Source organism: Bactrocera dorsalis, chromosome 5 (genome assembly GCF_023373825.1).
Source record: "Bactrocera dorsalis isolate Fly_Bdor chromosome 5, ASM2337382v1, whole genome shotgun sequence".
Taxonomy (NCBI): domain Eukaryota; kingdom Metazoa; phylum Arthropoda; class Insecta; order Diptera; family Tephritidae; genus Bactrocera; species Bactrocera dorsalis.
Genome location: NC_064307.1, coordinates 22,209,921 through 22,229,700, shown reverse-complemented (window position 1 = coordinate 22,229,700; position 19,780 = coordinate 22,209,921). Strand labels below are relative to the sequence as shown.

Here is a 19,780-nt window from a genome sequence, read left to right as displayed (position 1 = left end):
AAAATAAAAATATCCGCACCGTTTGAAAAGGAAAAATTAAATTGAACAAAAATCAAATGTTTAACAATGCAAACTTTAGAAAAGTGTTGAACGCTTTTAATTTTCCTGCTAAAGGACAACGGACAGACAATAAACGCCACAACGGCACCTGCCATCACTTGCAGGCGCTACTACTGACCTTAGAACGCTGGCCGCTGTTGTTGTTGGTGCTGCTGCAAACGAAAGGCGAGCGAGTTCTGTGTTTGTTTTTTTTTTTGCTTTTCTACTTTTCGTTTTCTTTTTCCGCTCGCCTTTTGTTTTAGCAGTTTCGTCTTTTCTGCTGCTGGTAACTTAATTCGATTGAAAGTTGTATGCCGTTTCTGTGGATGAGAGTTTGTGTCTGTGTGTAAATTTTCTAATATTTCGTTAGAGAGTGTGTAGAGTGAAAGTAATGGGATACTTTTGAGAGAGGGGCTAAAAATTTAATGGCTTAATGCACTGTAATGTTACAGGAAGTTTCGACGAAAATTTTCAAATTTTTAAAAGTTATGGCGCAAAATTTTGAATAACAGAAATTTATGCTAAAATCTAATAAAACTAACTTAGATTTTCGTTTTTTTTACTACAGTTATCATATTTCGCAAAATTAAAATTTTTATTGCCATTCAAGTCGCAACTCTACAAAACAAAAAATTTAGATGTTTATTAAAAATTGTTACCAATAATAAAAAAAATTTACTAAGATTTAAAAAAGGTGGCAACACTTTGCTTTGACATTGATATTCTCGCATTCCACAGTTCAATATTCAACTTAAACACGTTGTTATTAATAATAAAAAAAAATTTAAGTATAATATTTCAAAAAAGGTGGCAACACTTCGCTTTGACAATGGTATTCTCGAATTCTACAGTTCAATATTGAACTTATACGTCTTTTAATCAATAATTATAAAGAAATTAAATTTAAAATTTCAAAAAAGGTGGCAACACTTTTCTTTGATATTAATACTATCGAATTCTACGTTGCAATATTGAACTTTTCATACTTAGCATATTTAAATATTTTTATTGCGATTCGTGTAGGTGGCAACTCCACCCAAAAAAATAGTTTTTTATAGAACGCTGTTATCAAGAATAGAAAAAAATGTAAGTCTGAAATTTCAAAAAAGATGGCAACACTTCGCTTTGACAATGGTATTCTCGAATTCTACAGTTCAATATTGAATTTATACGTCTTTTAATCAATAATTATAAAGAAATTAAATTTAAAATTTCCAAAAAGGTGTCAACGTTTATATATGACATTGATATTATCGAATTCTACAGTTCAACATTGTACTTTTTCACCTCGTTATCAATAATAAGATAAAAAAATTAATCTAAAATTTCAAAAAATGTGGCAACACCTGCTTCGAAATTGATATTCTCGAATTCTACGATACAATATTGAACATGTCATACTTTCCATATATAAATTTATTTCAATTATTGTTATTGCAACTGAAGTAGGTAACAACTCCACAAAACAAAAAAAAATATTTTTTTTATAACAAGTTAAAAATAGTAAAAAAAATAAAAAAGTTTTATTGCGATTCATGTAGGTAGCAACTCCACAAAACAAAAAAATTTAGTTTTTTTATAAAATCTTGCTATCAATAATAAAAAAATTTCCAAATCTAAAATTTCAAAAAAGGTGGCAACATTTCATTTTGACATTGATATTCTCGAGTTTTAGAATTCAATACTGAAACTATACATACTTACTTTGCATATTTAAATATTTTTATTGCGATTCAAGTAGGTGGCAACTCTACGGTATTATACCAAAAATTATATTCAATAAATTTTTTAATCAAATAAAAATAAGATAAACTAAAATTAAAATTAAAACTAAAATCAAAATTAATTAAAATTAAATACCAAAACGGTGGCAACATTCTTTAAAAATATTTCTGATTTTTATATGACTGAATATAATTTAATATTTTCTTAGCACATACTTATTAATGTTTCACTTCTATAAATATTAAAAAAAATTTCATATTATTTTAATATTAATTTTCTCTGGCAACTCTATACATAAATGTCTCACTTAAATACTTTAAAAGTAATTTTATTTCATATCAAAATTTTTAACTTTTCTAAACGTGATTATATAGAGGTTATTTCGAATAAATCTGGCAAATATTTGCATTTAACGATTCGCACGGGAGGCTGGCAATCTTTGCTAGATAGATTTTTGTTACGTTTGTTGTCTTTTATATTTCGGTATTTGGCAACTCTAGTGTTGCAATCTGGCAACTCATAACCTTATATTAAACTTTGACATTTTTAATGGCATGCGTACTCAGTACGTTTTGACATCCGAGTGCTATTTGTGCTGTTAGCAGTAACTTAAAATATTCTGCTCGACCGAAAAATCGAATTAAAATTTTTTACAATTTTTTTTAATTATTTTTTACAACGTTTGGCGTGTATATAACTCAGCAACAACGCGTCGATTAATTTATTTAAATTTTTTACGATGAAGCTCCATCCAGAACTAGGTTTATCGATGGTACAGTGAATACAATCGAGGTTGTAGATCATTCCAACATGAATTTCGCGAAGGTTGTCCAAAATCAGTGATATTTCGGAAACTCTTGTTACAGCGCGGCAGCACATACTTATTTTAAGATCGTCATGAGTGAAAACCTACCGTGAAATTGAGGCAACTATGGGTACTACTGGGACCAGAATACAACTCAATATTGCATGAAAGTTTGATTGAATAAAAAATTTGTTAACGGTGACAGGTGATGAATCGTGGACTTAGGTTGATGATCCCGAAAGTAAACAACAGTTAATTTGTAGTTATGTGACAACATTTGTTTCAGTTACAAGATCTTGGAACCAGCACATTTTGGCTTTAAGATACACGAGATACATATATGACAACTTAAGAGAGAAAGAAATTGCTTAAAAATTACAAAAATAGCTTGCCATTTATTGCTTGAAAACAAACATTTTTGAATTGAACAAAAAGCCTCTCTCCAAAAATTTCAAGATTAAAATTACTTCATTGTTCTAAGAGAGATTTAAAACAACATAAAACATTGTTAACCACATTCAAATCAACTGAGAAACTGTCAATTTAATTTCACTCGCCGAATTGAGTGAGCAGAACAGTAAAAGCTTTAGCTGTCAAAAAGCTGACAGCTGCACGATTTGGAGCAAAAAAGCAGAAATAAGCAGGAGATTGACTGTCTGCGAACAGATGAGGTTTGAACATGCCGACTTGCTTAGTGATTGAAATGTGCAGGCATGAGGTACTCAAATGTATTAAAAAATATATACTTATATACACAAAATTTACCGTTTACTTTAGGCGATACGGTTAGAGGGTGCGAGTGAGCTGTCAAAATGACAACTGCTGTTGATTGTTGCTGGCATTCGAACTCGTTGTATATTTATAGGCGTTGAAGTGTGCATTTTGTTGTTGAAGGTTTTCATTTCCAAATTTAGTTTTCGACTTCCATTTAAATTACTAAATGTTAATTCTAGATAGCTGCTAAGCAGTCTGCCACACACACCAACGGTAACCCTTATCAAAGTGTTGAATTGATTTGTTGTGTGAAAGTATAACTTTTTTAAAGGAATGTGATGAAACCGGTTGAGCATTAAATAAAAGAAAGTTTTGGGTATTGGAAAATTTCACGAGATTATGGTGAGGTATATTGCGAACAGTAGGGAGTTAAGCTAGTCTTTCGAAGTATGCACTAATATTTAAAAAGAATATAGGGTTGAAAAGATAAAGAGTACATTTAATAGTTTCTCGTTGATGAAGCTCGATTGCGGTTCCCTTAACGATTCCTTCGATCTTCAAGAGGGAATATTCATTGAATTCAAGTCTGCATTGCCCCTGAAGAGCAGTCCAAGTGAGTCTTTGCAGCTTCGATAGTTGTAGACCTAACGAAGACTGTGTTGCCTTCGATGCTCAAGCAACCGCTCTATAAGTGACAATAGACCTTACGATTATGGTATACATACCTTGATACTTGGTTACAGCCCCAAGATTTACCGTCTAGGTGTCTGCATATCACTAGTGCTTTGATGACTCTGGACAGTGTTAATTCTAGAGGCCTCAAGCCTGGAAGAAATATTCGCTTTGTGAAAGGGACGATGGTTGATTTTGACGGGTTGATGTTTCACCCTACCGTATTACACCATCCTTAAGCCAGACGTAAGCCTCTTTGGACTATATTACAGAGAGTATTCTCAAATTTACCTAATGCCATTATAAAAATGTCGTCAGCGTACCCCTGGTACCAAATTCCCATTGTTTGTGAGCAACTCAAGGATTTCATGTACTATATACCAGACGCCATAGTAGAAGGGATAAAACTCCTCCACCTTTTGGCAAACCCTCCTAGTACCAAGACGAATCTTTCTCTCCCCCACAGTGGTTTCAGCTCTCCTAGTACGCAATACAGCCTCTATCCATCTGCATACTGGAGCCGCTAGATTCCTTCTCTCGAGTGCCGTGATGACACTAATGACACTTGCGTGGGACATATTGTCAAAAGCACATGAAGGTGGTATGTTTTCCCACGAGTACTTAAATCGATTAAACGCTCTTGTTTATCGGAGTGACAAGAAGATCGGCCGAGCTCATCATATAAATATTATCATAAATGCTCGATGGGATTTAAGGCACGGCTTTGGGCAGGCCATGGTAGGAGATCTATCGGAATTTCGTTTCGCCACCCGAACTGTATGTTTGGGGCAATGTCCTGCTAGCATATACAGTTATCTTGTAAGCCCATTTTTTGCGCTGCTGGCTCTAAATTTGTGCTCTGGGTCTGTACATAGGACTCTTCCGTTGATCTTTTAGTGGTTGGAATAATCCTGTTTTTGGATCGCAATCGGCTGAATTCTTTAGGTTCTTTAGGTAGGTTCGACTGAGTAAACTGAAAAGAAGTAGTCGGTTCTTACTTCACCTATCTGAGTATTTTAATCTCTTCGCGAGCAGTGGTTGCCCTTGGGCGGTCTGGTCTTGGTGCATTCCACCATTTTTCTTACAGTATGTGCTAATAGTATGTGCATTATTTTAATTGTCTGAACTTGGAAGAAATATTCAAAGAGTAGTAAAAATTTTTTGAGTTTATTCATAGTCATAGTTTTGTCGGATGTACATATATAACTGATCAGCTTACGAGCTGAGTTGATTTAGCCACAACCATCTGTTTGTATATACGCGTCCAATTCGCTCAGTTTTTGCATTATCGTTCCGAAATTTTGCACACTTCGTTTTCTCTTCATAAGGCTGCTTATGTGTTGGGATCGCTGACATCGAACTACTATAGCATATAGCTGTCATACAAACTGATGTGTCAAAATCAAGTCTTTTTATGGGGCACTTTTTTATTTTACAAGATATCTGCACAAAATTCGATCCGGATAATTGACTAATTTAATGATGGAGTCTCCGCAAAAATTGTTCAGATCGAACCACTATAGCATATAGCTATCATACAAACTTACTTTTTAATATGAAGTCCTTCTATGGAATTTTTTTTTTATTTTCCAAAATTTCTTCATAAAATTTGGCATATATTATTTTCCAGAGAAATAGCATAATATCCAAACAAATTGTTAATATCGGACCACTATAGCATATAGCTGTCATACAAACTAATCGTTTTAAATCAAGTGCTTGTATGAAAAACTTTTTTATTTGACAAGATATCTTCACAAAAATTTGTATAAATTATTTTCCAAGACTAAGCTTTAATATCTGAACATATTTTCTTGATCGCAGCACTATATCATATAGGTGTCGTACAAACTGGTCGAACAAAATGAAGATAGTGATCTTTTTCTATACTTTTATACCAATGTACAGCCAAAATTAACTGTTTTTTGTTGTTGTTTTTTCCGAAATCCGTTATAGACAATATAAACCATAAAATATTTGTATGTATAATCCGTACCTGCATTCATATTTATTTATCTCCGTTCGTGCTTATGAGATTTATTTATAGAATTTGTTGTAATATATCTCGATTGAAGGATATCGAAAACGCGCCAAAAGTTCTTTCACACAAAGGCGGTTTTTCCGAAAAATCCGTATAGCAAAGTTCGCAGAATTAAATGAAAGTATATTTTATTTATTTATGTACATACATATGTGCATATATGGAAATGCACATCACTCTTTCATTTTTCCAGCCTTCAATAATGTTGCCTGATGTAACTTCCTCAAATACAAGTATATGGCAAATAGTCATCACACATTTTTATTAATGTCAGCTCTTAAATCACCGGCGTAAAGAAATGATTTACATAAATTTCTTGGGAAATACCTACATATATAAATATAAACATACATACACACACATACATATTTTTGCTTAAGAAATCAATCGAAAGCGAAATCAAGTTGCTCACTTACTTGTTTTCCTATAAAGTATCAAAAAACATATGTAAATATAGTACATTCATACACATATACATATATATGTACATATTTGCAAAGAAATGCATATTTGTATGTGTGTGTTTGTGCGACCATTTAGCGATATGCCAAGGTTGCCAAATAGGTTTCATTGTTGCGCAATGGTCCATTCACTTGTGCGCACACAGACATAGTACATCTCTGTATATATGTATGTATACATGCATTTGCAGTTCTTTAGTAGAGTGCAGGCCCCCCGCTAGCATTTGTTAGAATTCTGTGCTGCTTTGCTTTGTTACTTTTCCGTGAAATTCCGAATTTCTATTCGCATCGATTTATTTGGAAGCCATTGCGGTGCGCTCATTTAAACCATGTTGCCATATAAGCACATACCCTTGTATACATATACATGTGTGTGTGTGTGTGTGCCCAATTCACCTGCTGAGCTGAGCTTTGTATGTGAGTGCTTTTTGTATGGATTGCTAAGGACACCGAAAATATCCATATCCGCTGGTGTTTTCCAATGTACCGATTTTCATACACACAGCCATACATGGACGTATATATATGTATATGTATTTGTATGTATATACTTCTATGTATGCATGTGTATACCGTGCTGCATATGCTTGCTTGTATCAATTTGTTTTTATTGCACAATTCATTCTCATTCATTTGTTAAGCATCCCTGATGTTTGTGTGTTTACCGTAATTCGGTATTATGTCAATTTGATGGCGGTTCTAATTCGGCACATTTCTTTATTGCTTGGCTTTAATATTTTATGTTCATGCATATGTACTATCAGACTTTTACATACACAGATACATACAAGGACGAATATTTTCGGTGGTTTTTCATAACGAAGCCCCTTCTGCCTTCCAATTACTGAGCAAAAATAAGTTCAGGAAACTTTTCCCGTTTAATGCTCTACAATTAAAATGTAGTTGTTTGTAATTTAACATAGAGGTAAACCTCCAACGCAACTATCGCAATGAACGTATAACCGACAGACAGTCAAGAGGAACTTAAAGAAAAAAGAAGGAGTAGACAACTCTAAGGCATGCACTTTTTTAAATATGTACTCAACTCTAGGGACAAACTCAGGCTACTTTTCGCATTCCACATCGGTCGCTTTAAACTCAAGAAGCACTTACATAACATGTTACCTAGCTTCTTGTGCAAATTGCCGGTTCTGCGAAAGGGAGTTTGAAATTCCAGAAAAACTGCTAATGACTGTCTGTTGAAACAGGATAAGGCCCTTGAAACCATGTTTCCAAATAAAGATCATTAGCAATTAGCAGGATATTAAAATTTATCCATATACTGGGGTTAAGTGGATATTTATCTTATTTTATCTAAAGAAATTCAAATCTTTTTATTTAAGTAGCACGATATATTCAATTAAGTTCTGAAGATAACATCATTCAAATGGTTTCCACGCATTCGATAACCCAATTTTCGAGCACTTTTTCTACTAAATCAAGTCCTACGTCTCGAATAGCACGTTCACTTTTCACTTCTGAAGCTTGAAGAGAGTACGGCTTATTGTCAAAGAAGAATGCCTTTAAATAATCCCACAATCATAATTTCTTGAAATAATCGAATCTCCAAACTTTTCTATCAATAATTCGGTTGTTGCACGTGCTGTGTGGCATGTAGTCCCGTTTTGTTGGAATCAGATGTTGTCAAGTACAACCCTTACCAATTGTGGATTTTTTTGCACCAAGATCGACAGTTTTATTTACTTACCGTACCATTCAGAAGAAAGTATGTCTCATCGGAGAAGACTTTTTTAAAAAAATGTTTATCGTTTTCAAATTGTTCCAAGACAAAATCAGCAAATTCTCGACGTTTACGTTGGTCCAAGGGCTTCAGTTCATGAGTGAAAACTATTTTATACAGATGCAAGCTCTAATCTTTTCTCAAATTCCGCCAGTTTGTGGTTTGAGACAGTCCCAATTCTTGAGAACGACCTGAGACGACCTGACGGGAAGCAATGTTTTCATTACTTCAAGCGGTGGTTGGTCTTATTGGCACTTCAATTGTAAAGAAAATATGTGCTCGATATTCAATTTCAATTCGACGAATCGTGAACACGAAGTTTCAGTTGGAGAACGACTACTTTAATGATCTTGTTGGCTTCGCCACTTCTTCAGCCAGATAAACCGTCCACAGATACACTCTTGTATTGCTTAAAGCAACTAAATGTGATGAAATCAACCAGCCATTGGAAAATTTACAACTTGAGACTCAATATCTTCTTCTTTACTGGCGTAAACACTGCTTACGAGGTTATACCCGCGTTAACAACAGATCGCCTGTCGTGTCTTATTTTCGTTATTTGGCGCCAATTCGCGATGCCAAATGCAACCAGGTTTTTTTCCACATGATCGCTCCAACGGAGTGTGGAGGCCCTCCTCTGCTCCCACCGGCGGGTACCGAAACGAAAATCTTCAAAGCTGAAGTGTTCTTATCCATCCGGACAACATGACATAACCATAGCCAGCGCTGCAACTGTCTCTTGATCCCCTGAACTATATCAATGGCGTCGTATATCTCGTAGAGCTTATCGTTCCATCGACTGCCGAAATCTTCCGCAAATCTTTTCTCTCGAACACGCCTAAGGCCGACGCATCAGATGATGTCATTGTCCATTCCTCTGCACCATAAAGAAGGACGGGAATGATGATGGACTTGTAGAGTGTGGTCTTTGTTTTCGAGTTTTTTTCACAGTGGTTTGTTATATGATAACAACAGGCACAGAGAAACAGGAAGTTTCCTCTCACTCAGTCTATAAATCTTCTTTCTTATTGATCTCAGGTAGGGTCGTAGAGAGAAAACTTGGGCCCTGGGATGATTGTTGAAGAAAAAATCGTTAAAAATTCTTTTCATAGCACTGGGCCACCCTGAGAACTCCGGATTTGGGTGTTAACAACTCGCTTTCTCCCCTCGCTCCTTCACTGGTCTCAGGATATGTATAATTTCGTTTCGTTTTTAATTAACCATACACATATTTTCATTTTAATGAGTTTAAATTTTTTTCAAAATTAAACTCAGTACATTGCAGATTTTATAGCAGCACCAAATATTTTTATTTTCATGAGCTGAAATATTTTTTACATTTGGCAACCCTGTTCAAAAATTAATTTATATAACAACGTATTGCGTTTACTTTTTTATAAAAACATAAAACATTTTTTTTTCAATTAAATTTTTTTTAAATATGGCAACCCTGTTCGAAAATTTATTAATACGGCAACGTACTGCATTAACATTTTAATAGAAGCAACATATACATACATATTTTTATTTTAATGAGTTTAAATTTTTCCCAAAATATGGCAACCCTGTTCAAAATTTGTTTATGTAGCAATATGCTGCATTACCTTTTTGTTCTGAAAGCATAACACATTTTTATTTTAACCAATTAAAGTTTTTTTAAATATGGCAACCCTAGTCAAAAAAGTTTCTAAGAATTTGCATAAAAAACTCTTTGATAATAAAAATGTAAACAACAGTGATAGTAGTTCGAGGTCGTGTACAAAAATAATTGCATGCATAACCAAACCCTTTACAAACAACAATAGCAACAACATATGGAATATATCAACTAATGCAACTAACTAACAAGCGAGAATCTGAAAATTTGCCAAACTGCAGAGTTAAAAAGGTTACACTTAAATAAACCGAAATGAAAACCAAATGGAAAGTACAATTTATGTGCAAATGAGGCAACAACAACAACGAAAGCGAAAGCAGCAGAGGCGGCAAAGCAATGCAATTTCGAACGAACTTACTCCACGCCGTCGGACTGCTTACTCAATCCGTTGGTCATTTAGCAATGGCAAAATATATGAATTACAAAAACAACAGTAACGAAAATCGCAAAAAAAACTAGTTAGAAAAAGTTAGAAAAATATGAAAGTGGAACATGGCAAACGGAAAGAGTTCTGGTGAAGACACTAGCCGACAGTCGAACTGACCTTTCTGTTGCTCAACTGTAGCAATAGACTGTGCCTTCTACTTTTTCCCCCTTCTACTCACGGCCGGCCACGACATCCTTGAGAGCCTGCAACTCATTGTGGGCGTGAAGCGTCGGTGATGTTCTATGGCCCACTGTTACTTAAATTTAGTTGCCACAAAAGTTGGCAGCGAAATAGTTACGGCGATACCGTTACATATGGTGAAAAACATGTGTGTATATATATGTGTGTGCGCCTGTGTTTTTCCAAAGTTTTGATGCTATTTCTTTGGAAATGTCCTTGGCAGCGTAACATTGGCGGATCTCTCTAATGCACGGACACGTGTGCAGAGGTAAAGGCCATTTGTATTTAGCCTACAAGGTACTTCGCTAAACACCTAAATATACACATTCACAGTCGTAAAATTTGGTCTAAGAAGATACGTTGCTTTTATTGTAGTACGATGGCAATACCAGAAGTACCCGACTTGATAGAGGAAACTACAAGATAAATGCCTCCTTTATCATTAAGCAATTTGCTAAGAGAATATCAATAGTTTGGACATCTTTTTTCTGGTAAAATCATATAACATTGCCAACCTCTGTTAGCAGCAGAATCTTTCTCAGGCTGCAGAGAAATGTCCTTTTTCGATTTGTTAATTAAAGTACTACTTGAAATCTCAATATTTTCTATGAAGCATCTACAGGAGTGTAGTTTTGTAATCACGGACCATTTTGTACGAATAGATTTAATACATGCGGGTACACCTAATGGACCAGTATAATCACCTCCAAACTCCGATCATATAATATTATTCCAAGACGCACTCTCGTTGGAATCCTCATCCTTACGGTCGAATTGCGCAAACTTAACTAAGGCGACAAGACAAGGGCTGGTAGTAAAGAGGATGCAAAAAAAGCCTTCCCTCCCAACTCAAATCCAGGAGCTTCTGGGTTCTCATGGTACCCAACTATTACTTACTTCAGACGGTTCAAATGTTGACAGCACACATCCGACTTAAGAGTTCGACAGCAGCTTATGTTATACGATTTAGTGCCTATCCAAAAAAATCCATAGCAAAACCTTCCTGAATATATCTTCCGGTTTAGCTTCAGTTTGCGCCAGCTTATCGTGATCGACGATCGAGTTTTGAGAGTTTTCGGCGCTAAGCCATGTGATACTTCTACATTCTTTTCGTTTTGTATTCAGCCTTATACAAATGGTTCCAAAATACTTTTTTGCTTTGAATTTTCATCTCAGACGCCTAATTAGCAGTTTCGCGGAAGAAAATTTGGCTCAAAGAAGTCAAGAAATCATAAAACTGTCAGAGAAATTTTTTGAAGGAAAAAATTGTATCTTTCTAGCAAATATTGGGAAAAAAATGGATTTATTTTTGATAGATCTAATACTATACGTTACCCAAGCCCAAATCATCGATATCAAGTTATCTGCTTTTTACGAACAGCTTCTCGCAAACGATGCATAACATTCAAATAGTATTCCTTGTTGACAGTTTGATCAATCGGATGGAAGTCGGAGTTCACCACACTTTGATAATAGAAGAAAATTGTCAACATAGCCTTGATTTTTGACCTGCTGATGTCGTTCAGTTTTGGCTCAACCTTTGCAATGATATTCGGCGGATTGGTCGTCTGTTTCTGAGTCGTAAGCATAGCATAAATTTTGTGATTTTGGAATCAATCAAGCTTTTACTTTTCTTAGGCCCAAATGATCTTTCAAAATTATTTTCACTGATCCTTCCGATTTATTATTCCAAGGATCCCAGTAAGGAACTTCTTTGTTGAATAATTTCACTCATCATAAAAATCACCGAATACCCTTTATGTACTTCAGAAAGACACGTGTACGAGTATAATAAAAACTAATGATTATTTTGATGTGATATTTGGTGCACATGTTACTGACAGTCGTACCAACCTAGAAAAAAAAAATATTCCAATGAATGGGTTCCACCCAAAATTTAAATTAAATCTATCCATTAATTTTCTTTGTCTCTTGTTAACGTCATTATTTTAAAGCGATTTCTGTTCATAAACTTCCAAAATCGAATAAGCTCTTCCAAAAATATAAACCGAAATCTTCAAGGCTAACAAGTTCTTAAGAAACTAAAATTAAATTCAGAGATGAATTATGGTTTCGTTGTAAAAAATTTACGAAGACTAAAATACAGATTTCGTGAAAACATACGAGGGTTGGCAAGGTGTAAATAAAGGTAAAACCTTATCTTTTGTTGATAAATGTAAGGCTCTTGAGACTTATTAAATTTTCCTTTCTAAACATCCATCCTTCCTTACTTAAGTTTAAAAGTGAATTTAACCCTAAAGTTAGCACATCACGCGCTCTCTTATCCACAATTTAACAAACTATCCAACTTGCCCATATTCGAGCACTCAGACATGCAACTCTGTGCATGCGAATGAGCAAACATTGAGCACTGACGCATAACATCCACATACAAGCATGTTCATACATAAGAGTATCTACACAGAAGTACGAGCCCACTAAAGCAATAATATAATTGCAGTTTCCAGGGCCACTCTACGCCCACTCTGGCCGTTATCTTCCAGGTAAACAACTCGAAACGATTTTCATTCGAAAGCACTACAACTTTAACTCGCCGCTCAACGGCTAACTGCCCGACCGCTTTACGACCTCACAAAGCCACAACTACTACCCGGGATTCCGCACATTTTTCAGCCATTTCAATTTGCAGCAACGACTCAAGCGACATACTCGCATGTGAGGAGGGGGGAAAGACGGCATGTAAAAAAAACGGCCTCTTTGAATGGACTGTCACATGTACACAGCACACGGTTTACCTTCTCCGTGTATTTTTGCTGTCGTCCTTTTTTTTCGTATTTGCTTTGTCTCGTCGTTGGTGAAAATGAAATGTATACCCATTAGGCAAAATAGGAACACAAAGCATCGTAAAGCATCGCTCGCCAATTGCGTCTTTCGCCGCAGAGTATTTGACAATTCTACGAGCACAACAACAGCAAGCGGTTGCTTTCAATTCGTTAATTGTTTTGCCGTGCTGTGCTGCGTTGAGTGTGGCTCGGTGAGACAATGAACTTTTCAAGCAAATGTGTTCATCGCCATTAAAGCGCTGAAGAAGATTTCAATTTGACTTCAATACATCGAGATTTTTTGATTGAAGCTCATTTCTTTTCTATGCTCCAGAGAAAGAAATCTCATTTTTAAGTTGCTTAGTTAGAATTAAAAGTCTAATGGGAAGGCTTAAAGTGGTCTGCCTTAAGCTTTCTTACGAAATGTTCTGGACCATTTGAATTACCAGTACCAAAAGTATAGTTTAGGTTAGGCTAATGTGGCAGGCTAATAAGCCTCGCAGAGACTAGTTTGGTCCTTTGCGATACCAGAGTTCACTTGATAAGTCCAGGAAGAGTAGTCACCGTATAGGATGCCTGCGCTTGACGCGAATACCTCCTTCAGTGTATCGTATTGTGTGGACCCCAGATGCCTACAGCCTAGTTTTGTCAATGCAGGATAAGTTTACAAGTTTCTCCATTATTTTCCTGATGCCCTGCTCTAGACATTTCCTGAAGTCTTCTCGATCTGTCAGCCCAGACAGTGACCACTTAGTATTCCCATCTTGTTCCTACAGTCTCTTCTATCGAGTGCCAATAGAAACATTTGTCTACTTCCGAACTCGTCCATAATTTCATTGCCCTCGATGCTTTTGTGGCCTGGCACCCAGTACAAGCGAAGTTGCTTACTTCTGGCTACATTTTCCACTGCTGCTGAGACGAGGTTACTGCCTTAATTGCTGCTTGGCCGTCTACGTAGATGTTGACTCTGGATTTGCCTGTCGGTGCATTGGAGGCCAGCTTCGCGGCTTTCGCAATAACAAAGACCACAGCTTGTGGTCTTATGCCTAACTTTGGACAGCATATTCCCACACCAACTCTATCGTCCATTTTCAAACCATCCGTATGGATGGTTAGGGCGTTACGCGTAGCTAACATACCTTTACGTCAGCTATTTGTCTCAATGTTTACTTTGAACCTTCTTTCCTAGTTGAAGAGTGGGATCGTGTAGTCGGTGTTTGTCCAAGCGCCATTACACACCGAGCTATGGCCGTAGGTTCTATATGTAAATTTGTAAGAGATGAAAGTTGGTGATATTTATGGACCAGGCTAGCAAACTCATGCATTTTAGGCCATAAACCCAGATACTTCCCCGTTTTTTTAAGTTTAGATACTATCGTCATTCTTCAGCAGAAACTGCCTCAGCACTTATTAAAATTTAAAGATATCGAATTCTGCTGGAATCTGCGACTTTGTAGGATCAAATAAAATCAAAGCCAGTAGTTCGTAGGACTGAGCAATCAACATTTGAAAGACCAAGGCACTTTTGCTACGAATAATTACTGATTAAGGAAGTCGTTCGTTTGGATACCGCAGATCACTATGAGGTCTTGAACTGCTGATTTTTTCGTGATTTTCGGAAAGTATTCGCTTGTATTTGATATTAAGGTTTAGTCGAATCCCTGAAAATAGTTAGGTGTTGCTTCACTTATGCCTTCGATAATTCGAAACATAATGTACAACCTCTTCCTTTGGCATCCCTCATGAGACACTTAAACTTATTTAATTCTATTTACTCGATGAATTAGTTCATATTCTTCCATGAAAAAGTATTATCCCTTAGAAAATAATTTCGAATTTCTTTGAATATTCCACTTTATGCAAAGGAGATTCGAAGAAAGATCAACAAACTCACCTAATCACTTATTTATATTATATATTATTTTTGTGCCCTCGAGATAGTATATTAAGTTTGCCACGAAGTATGTAACATCCAGAAGAAAACGTCAGAAACTGTATAAAATGTCCATAAACATATACATACAAGGTGCTTTCCAAAGTAAACAGGACCCCCTGATGACGGCATCCACATATCGACTGGTGCGTTAGAATCTGCTATCTTTATCGATTGTCCAGTAAGAATTTCCTGACATTTCATGAATTGGAAGTGAAGTTATTGCGCTTTAAGTGTCAGTATGTTTGTGTTATCGATGCGAAAATGAGCTTCGAACAAAGAGCGAACATTAAATTCTGTTTTAAAATTAATAAAACTTTTACCGAAACATTTCAATTGATGGAACAAGTTTATGGCAATGATTGCCTATTCCGTAGCTGAGTGCACGAGTGGTTTCAACGTTTTCAAAGTGGTCGTGAGTACATAAATGACGATCAACATGTGGGCCAATCAAAATCCGTGATCACCGGAAATTTCATCGAAACTGTGCGTGAATTCATCAAAAATCAGCCAAATTCATTATTGAAATTCATGGAAATGGAATTGAACATCTCCAAAACATCGATTTATCGCATTTTGACCGAACATTTGTGCTTACGAAAGGTGACTGACGTCAGTCAATTTGTGCGGAAAAAACCGTACACACACCTTTCGTAAGCTCAAATGTTCCGTCAAAATGTGATATTTGACCAAAAGTCAAATTTTAACCATTAACCTCTCCCCGTATTCACCTGATATAGCACCGTACGACATCTTCCTTTTCGGAAAAATGCATTTGCCCATGAAAGGAAAGTGATGATGCAGACGTAGAGGCCATTCAAAAGGCTTGCACCGGCATATTGGCGGTCATACCGGCCAACGTGCTAAAACACCTTTTCGATATAGTAGTAGATTTGCTGACAATATAAAAGTACCTTTCTCGTAAGGTCTGTGAACTTTATAAAACGGTGTTACTTTTTTCTTCGATATAATAGATTTAAGGAGTTATTTATTGGAACTAGTATGAAAATTGGTAAAAAATAATTCTTATTTAAGCCTTTGTAGCCTACTTTCCATTGTACTTCCTTGCGCGCACCATCATTTTCACGGTGCTTAACGGCTTATCCGTATAAAGCGTCGGCCACATAACACCCTCATAGTTGGCCGTCAATTGTTTAGAGAATGGACTATTCAGATTTCTAGAAGAAAGATAAAATGTTGCACTCCAATCAATGTTAAATAAAAGTTCGGTAACCACCTACCCAAATTCGCAATCCTTGTACCACCAACCAGCTTGCATCTTCTGCGCACACTTCTCCTCATTATCCCTGTCGTAGGTGCTGAACTTTTGTCCCTTGCTCTTTTTCAAACTGTTACCTGCCGATCCACCATTTGGGCCCAACAAATTCAAAGCGTAGTTTTGTTCCTCACTCGCAATGCTGAAGGCATCGTAGCGATACCAACGAAAGCTGTTGTCAAAATCTAGCAATAAAATGGTCAACTCATGCAACATGCTGTGTGTTATGGCCCAAATCTTCTCCAAGCCCAACCAATAACTGCCATCTATTACACCGAAACCCGCGCGATAATCCGCCCAGCTGCGATTGAAGTCGGTTGGTGGATCATCGAAGTCACGTTGCTGTATTACCAACCAGGCGTGGTCATCATCATCCATAACTTGACAATAGACCATGAAAGGACGATGACTGTATAACTCTACACGCACCAAGTAGACACTGGATGTGTTAACGTTGGCACAGTCTGGTAGGATGCTGAAAAAAAAGGAAAATTAGGGAGAGGCTCGAAATTCCCAATAAAAAAATACCAAAATTAAAATCTCCTCAAACTCAAAAACGAGTTCTAAGCGAAAAAACCAATTATTTCACAGTCTTGTATCGCTTATGGTTTTGTTTTTGACCCGCGGCCGACGGCCTTCAATGTAAAAAGGATTATTTTAGGGACTTTGAAATCATGGACTTGAAGCCTAACCTCACTTATCTTCATATTGATTTGCAGTATCTGCAGAGCCATGCACCGCATCAATTACCAATCGCTCGATGCAAGAAGTTAGCAAGCTTTCAAATATTGTAAGCCTTATATCAACCTTGTATCAAAAGTATTGCCAATTAATTTCGCCGATTCTAAAGGGTGGCTTCCATTAAAAGAATATCTCGTTGATATGTCAACATTGATTCTGTCCATAGCGAAGTAATTGGATTATAGCTTAAAAGTCTGTGAGCTAACTGCTCATTACTATATTGGGTTTGGTATTACGGTCCTATATTATCTCTTACACATCCCGTTTCAGAGAATATACTCGTATTTTGAATGGTACAATTTTGTCCTTTTATTTTTCTTTGGGCCTATTTGCATTCTGAGAGCCTTCTCTGAAGAAAGGTCAAATGGTTTAATTTGTCTAGGATCCCAAAAAATAGGGTGGCCGAAATGTTAGAAATAATCGATTTCCACGTCAGGTAAGATGTTGGAATTATAACACTCAGATTATTCAAATGATATCAATTGAACTCGGATTGGAAAAGCCCAAAGCTATAGATGCGTCCATGTAAGGTCGAAAGGTTTATACCCTCGAAAGAGGTTGCGTATATACTTTCTAACTGAAACTATTTTCAAAGATAAAGTTACCAACTAACAATTCAGGGACCACAGCAAGTTCGCAGCTTCGGAGGCTGCAGTTTCAGCTGCTGATGGTGGTGAAAAAGAAGCAAGAAACCAAAACAAAGAGTTCGACTCCGAAGAAGACGACACTATCGATTTCGGGTTTTTTGACTAAAAAAACGTACACTAGATGGTCGAGAAAATCCGTATTCTAAAAATACTAACCCGTATTTCGCATCATCATCCACTTCATCGTTTGTATTTTCTTTATCAACCGGAGCGTTCTCTTTGTTCGCCTCAACGGTATCATTTTTAGAGAAGAAATAGTTAAAAATGTAGTAATTCCCAGCTGAGGATGTCGGTGCTGTCAAGTTATTTAAAGGAACTGCAATTGGCTGAGCTTCTGATGGACGCGAACTGGTGTCAATGTTTGGAGCGGAAGCTGTTAGTGCCTCAGCCATTACGAGCTCTATAATTGTGAAATGGGGATGCAACTTCAAAGCTTAAGAAAAAAATATTTCATATTATTCGTTACTTTACCTGATATATTTGCCGGAACGTTAACTGTTGGAACACTAATTGTGTCAGCCGCAGTTGGTTTTATTATTGCGGAATTTGCATTTACAGCCGTTATTGTATTATTCAATTTCAACTTCATAGCGGCCTCGTAAAATTTTGAATGACTCGGCGGCAAATATGAAAGCCACCATCTCCCCTGCATAAATTCATTTGTTTCGAACGCGAACAAAGCCGATACTAAAATTAAAACTCTAATTATGAACATGGCAAAGTTAGAGTATGTTGTTGGTTTGTGAAGTTTTGATGTTATTATTTCTAGTATTTTTGTTCTGTTCTTTGTACAACTTAGACTTTTAGAACATTCCACTTTGCTGGTTCACTTTAGAATGAAATGCTCAACAACACTTTCATAAGATTTTACACGATACGCTTTTCATTTACCTACAGCCAGCTGTTCTGAGGTTTTTTGTTTAGAATTAATTAGCAATGCTGATAAAAACTTCGAGTACAGGGTCGGGTTTATATGTCTACAAACTTTTTAATTTTTAATGTGATCTTTTGCTCCAAGGCCTGACTCGAAGCGGGATTGTCTGACTTTAGACTTTACATATCCCCACAGGAAAATTGTAACGGTGTGATATCACACTATCTTGGTGGCCAATTGACCGGCCCAAAACGTAAAATTATCTGCTCACCGAAGTGTTCTCTCAATAAATCCATTGATTGATGTGATGCGTAGGAAGTGGTCCATCTTGTTGAAACCAATTGTCGCCGAGAACACGAGCTTCAATCTCAGACATCAAATAGTCGGTTATCATGGCGCGATAACGGTCGCCATTGACGGTTACGTTCTTACCGGCATCATTTTTGAAGAAATATGGACCGATGATTCCACCGGCCCACAAACCACACCAAACCGTTGTTTTTTCTTGATGAAATGGCAGCTCTTGAATCTCTTCAGGTTGCTCTTCGTCTTAAATCCTAAAATAAAGTTAACTTTTTCTTGATAATTTTATTTAATTATGTTGTTTTTTTTTATTTTCCTAAATTAAATTCAATTAATTCGGCTATATAAATTTCCATTTTTAAACTGAAAATATTTGTATTTAACAATGGAAGGTTCTAGGTTTTGTACGATATAGTATTTTTGTACTAAAATATTAATTAAATTTGATTTTGAAAAAAATATCTGACTTAATTGTTAATAATTTTTATAAACTAAATAATTTAATTTTTAATTTTAACTTATTTATTTCTAAATATACTTTAGATTAATTTAATTTTCTTAATTAAATTATAATTATTATTAATTTTTCCTACTTAATGCTTAATAATTTTTATAAATTATTATTATTTATATATAAAATAACTTAATTATTTCTAAAGTATATTAATTAATTTAATTTTCTTAACTACAGCATAATTATTATTATTTTTTCTCACTTAATGTTTTATAATTTTTATAAATTATTTTCGTTTATATTTAAA

At 35.8% G+C, this 19,780-nt stretch overlaps 2 protein-coding genes across 4 annotated transcripts in view; one reads left to right on the top strand and one right to left on the bottom strand.

Annotated features, from left to right (window-relative positions):
- The window catches only part of LOC105230093 (uncharacterized), a 359,356-nt gene that overhangs the window by 190,847 nt on the left and 148,729 nt on the right, over positions 1-19,780 (top strand). The gene's annotated exons all lie outside the window — the stretch shown is intronic.
- LOC105230092 (techylectin-5B) lies at positions 16,129-19,354 on the bottom strand. The gene is made up of 4 exons (XM_011210681.4): positions 18,314-19,354; positions 17,999-18,242; positions 16,420-16,929; positions 16,129-16,356 (listed from the first exon to the last, which is right to left on the bottom strand). The coding sequence occupies exons 1-4, from the start codon at positions 18,555-18,557 to the stop codon at positions 16,224-16,226; spliced, it is 1,131 nt and encodes a 376-aa protein (XP_011208983.2). The 5' UTR covers positions 18,558-19,354; the 3' UTR covers positions 16,129-16,223.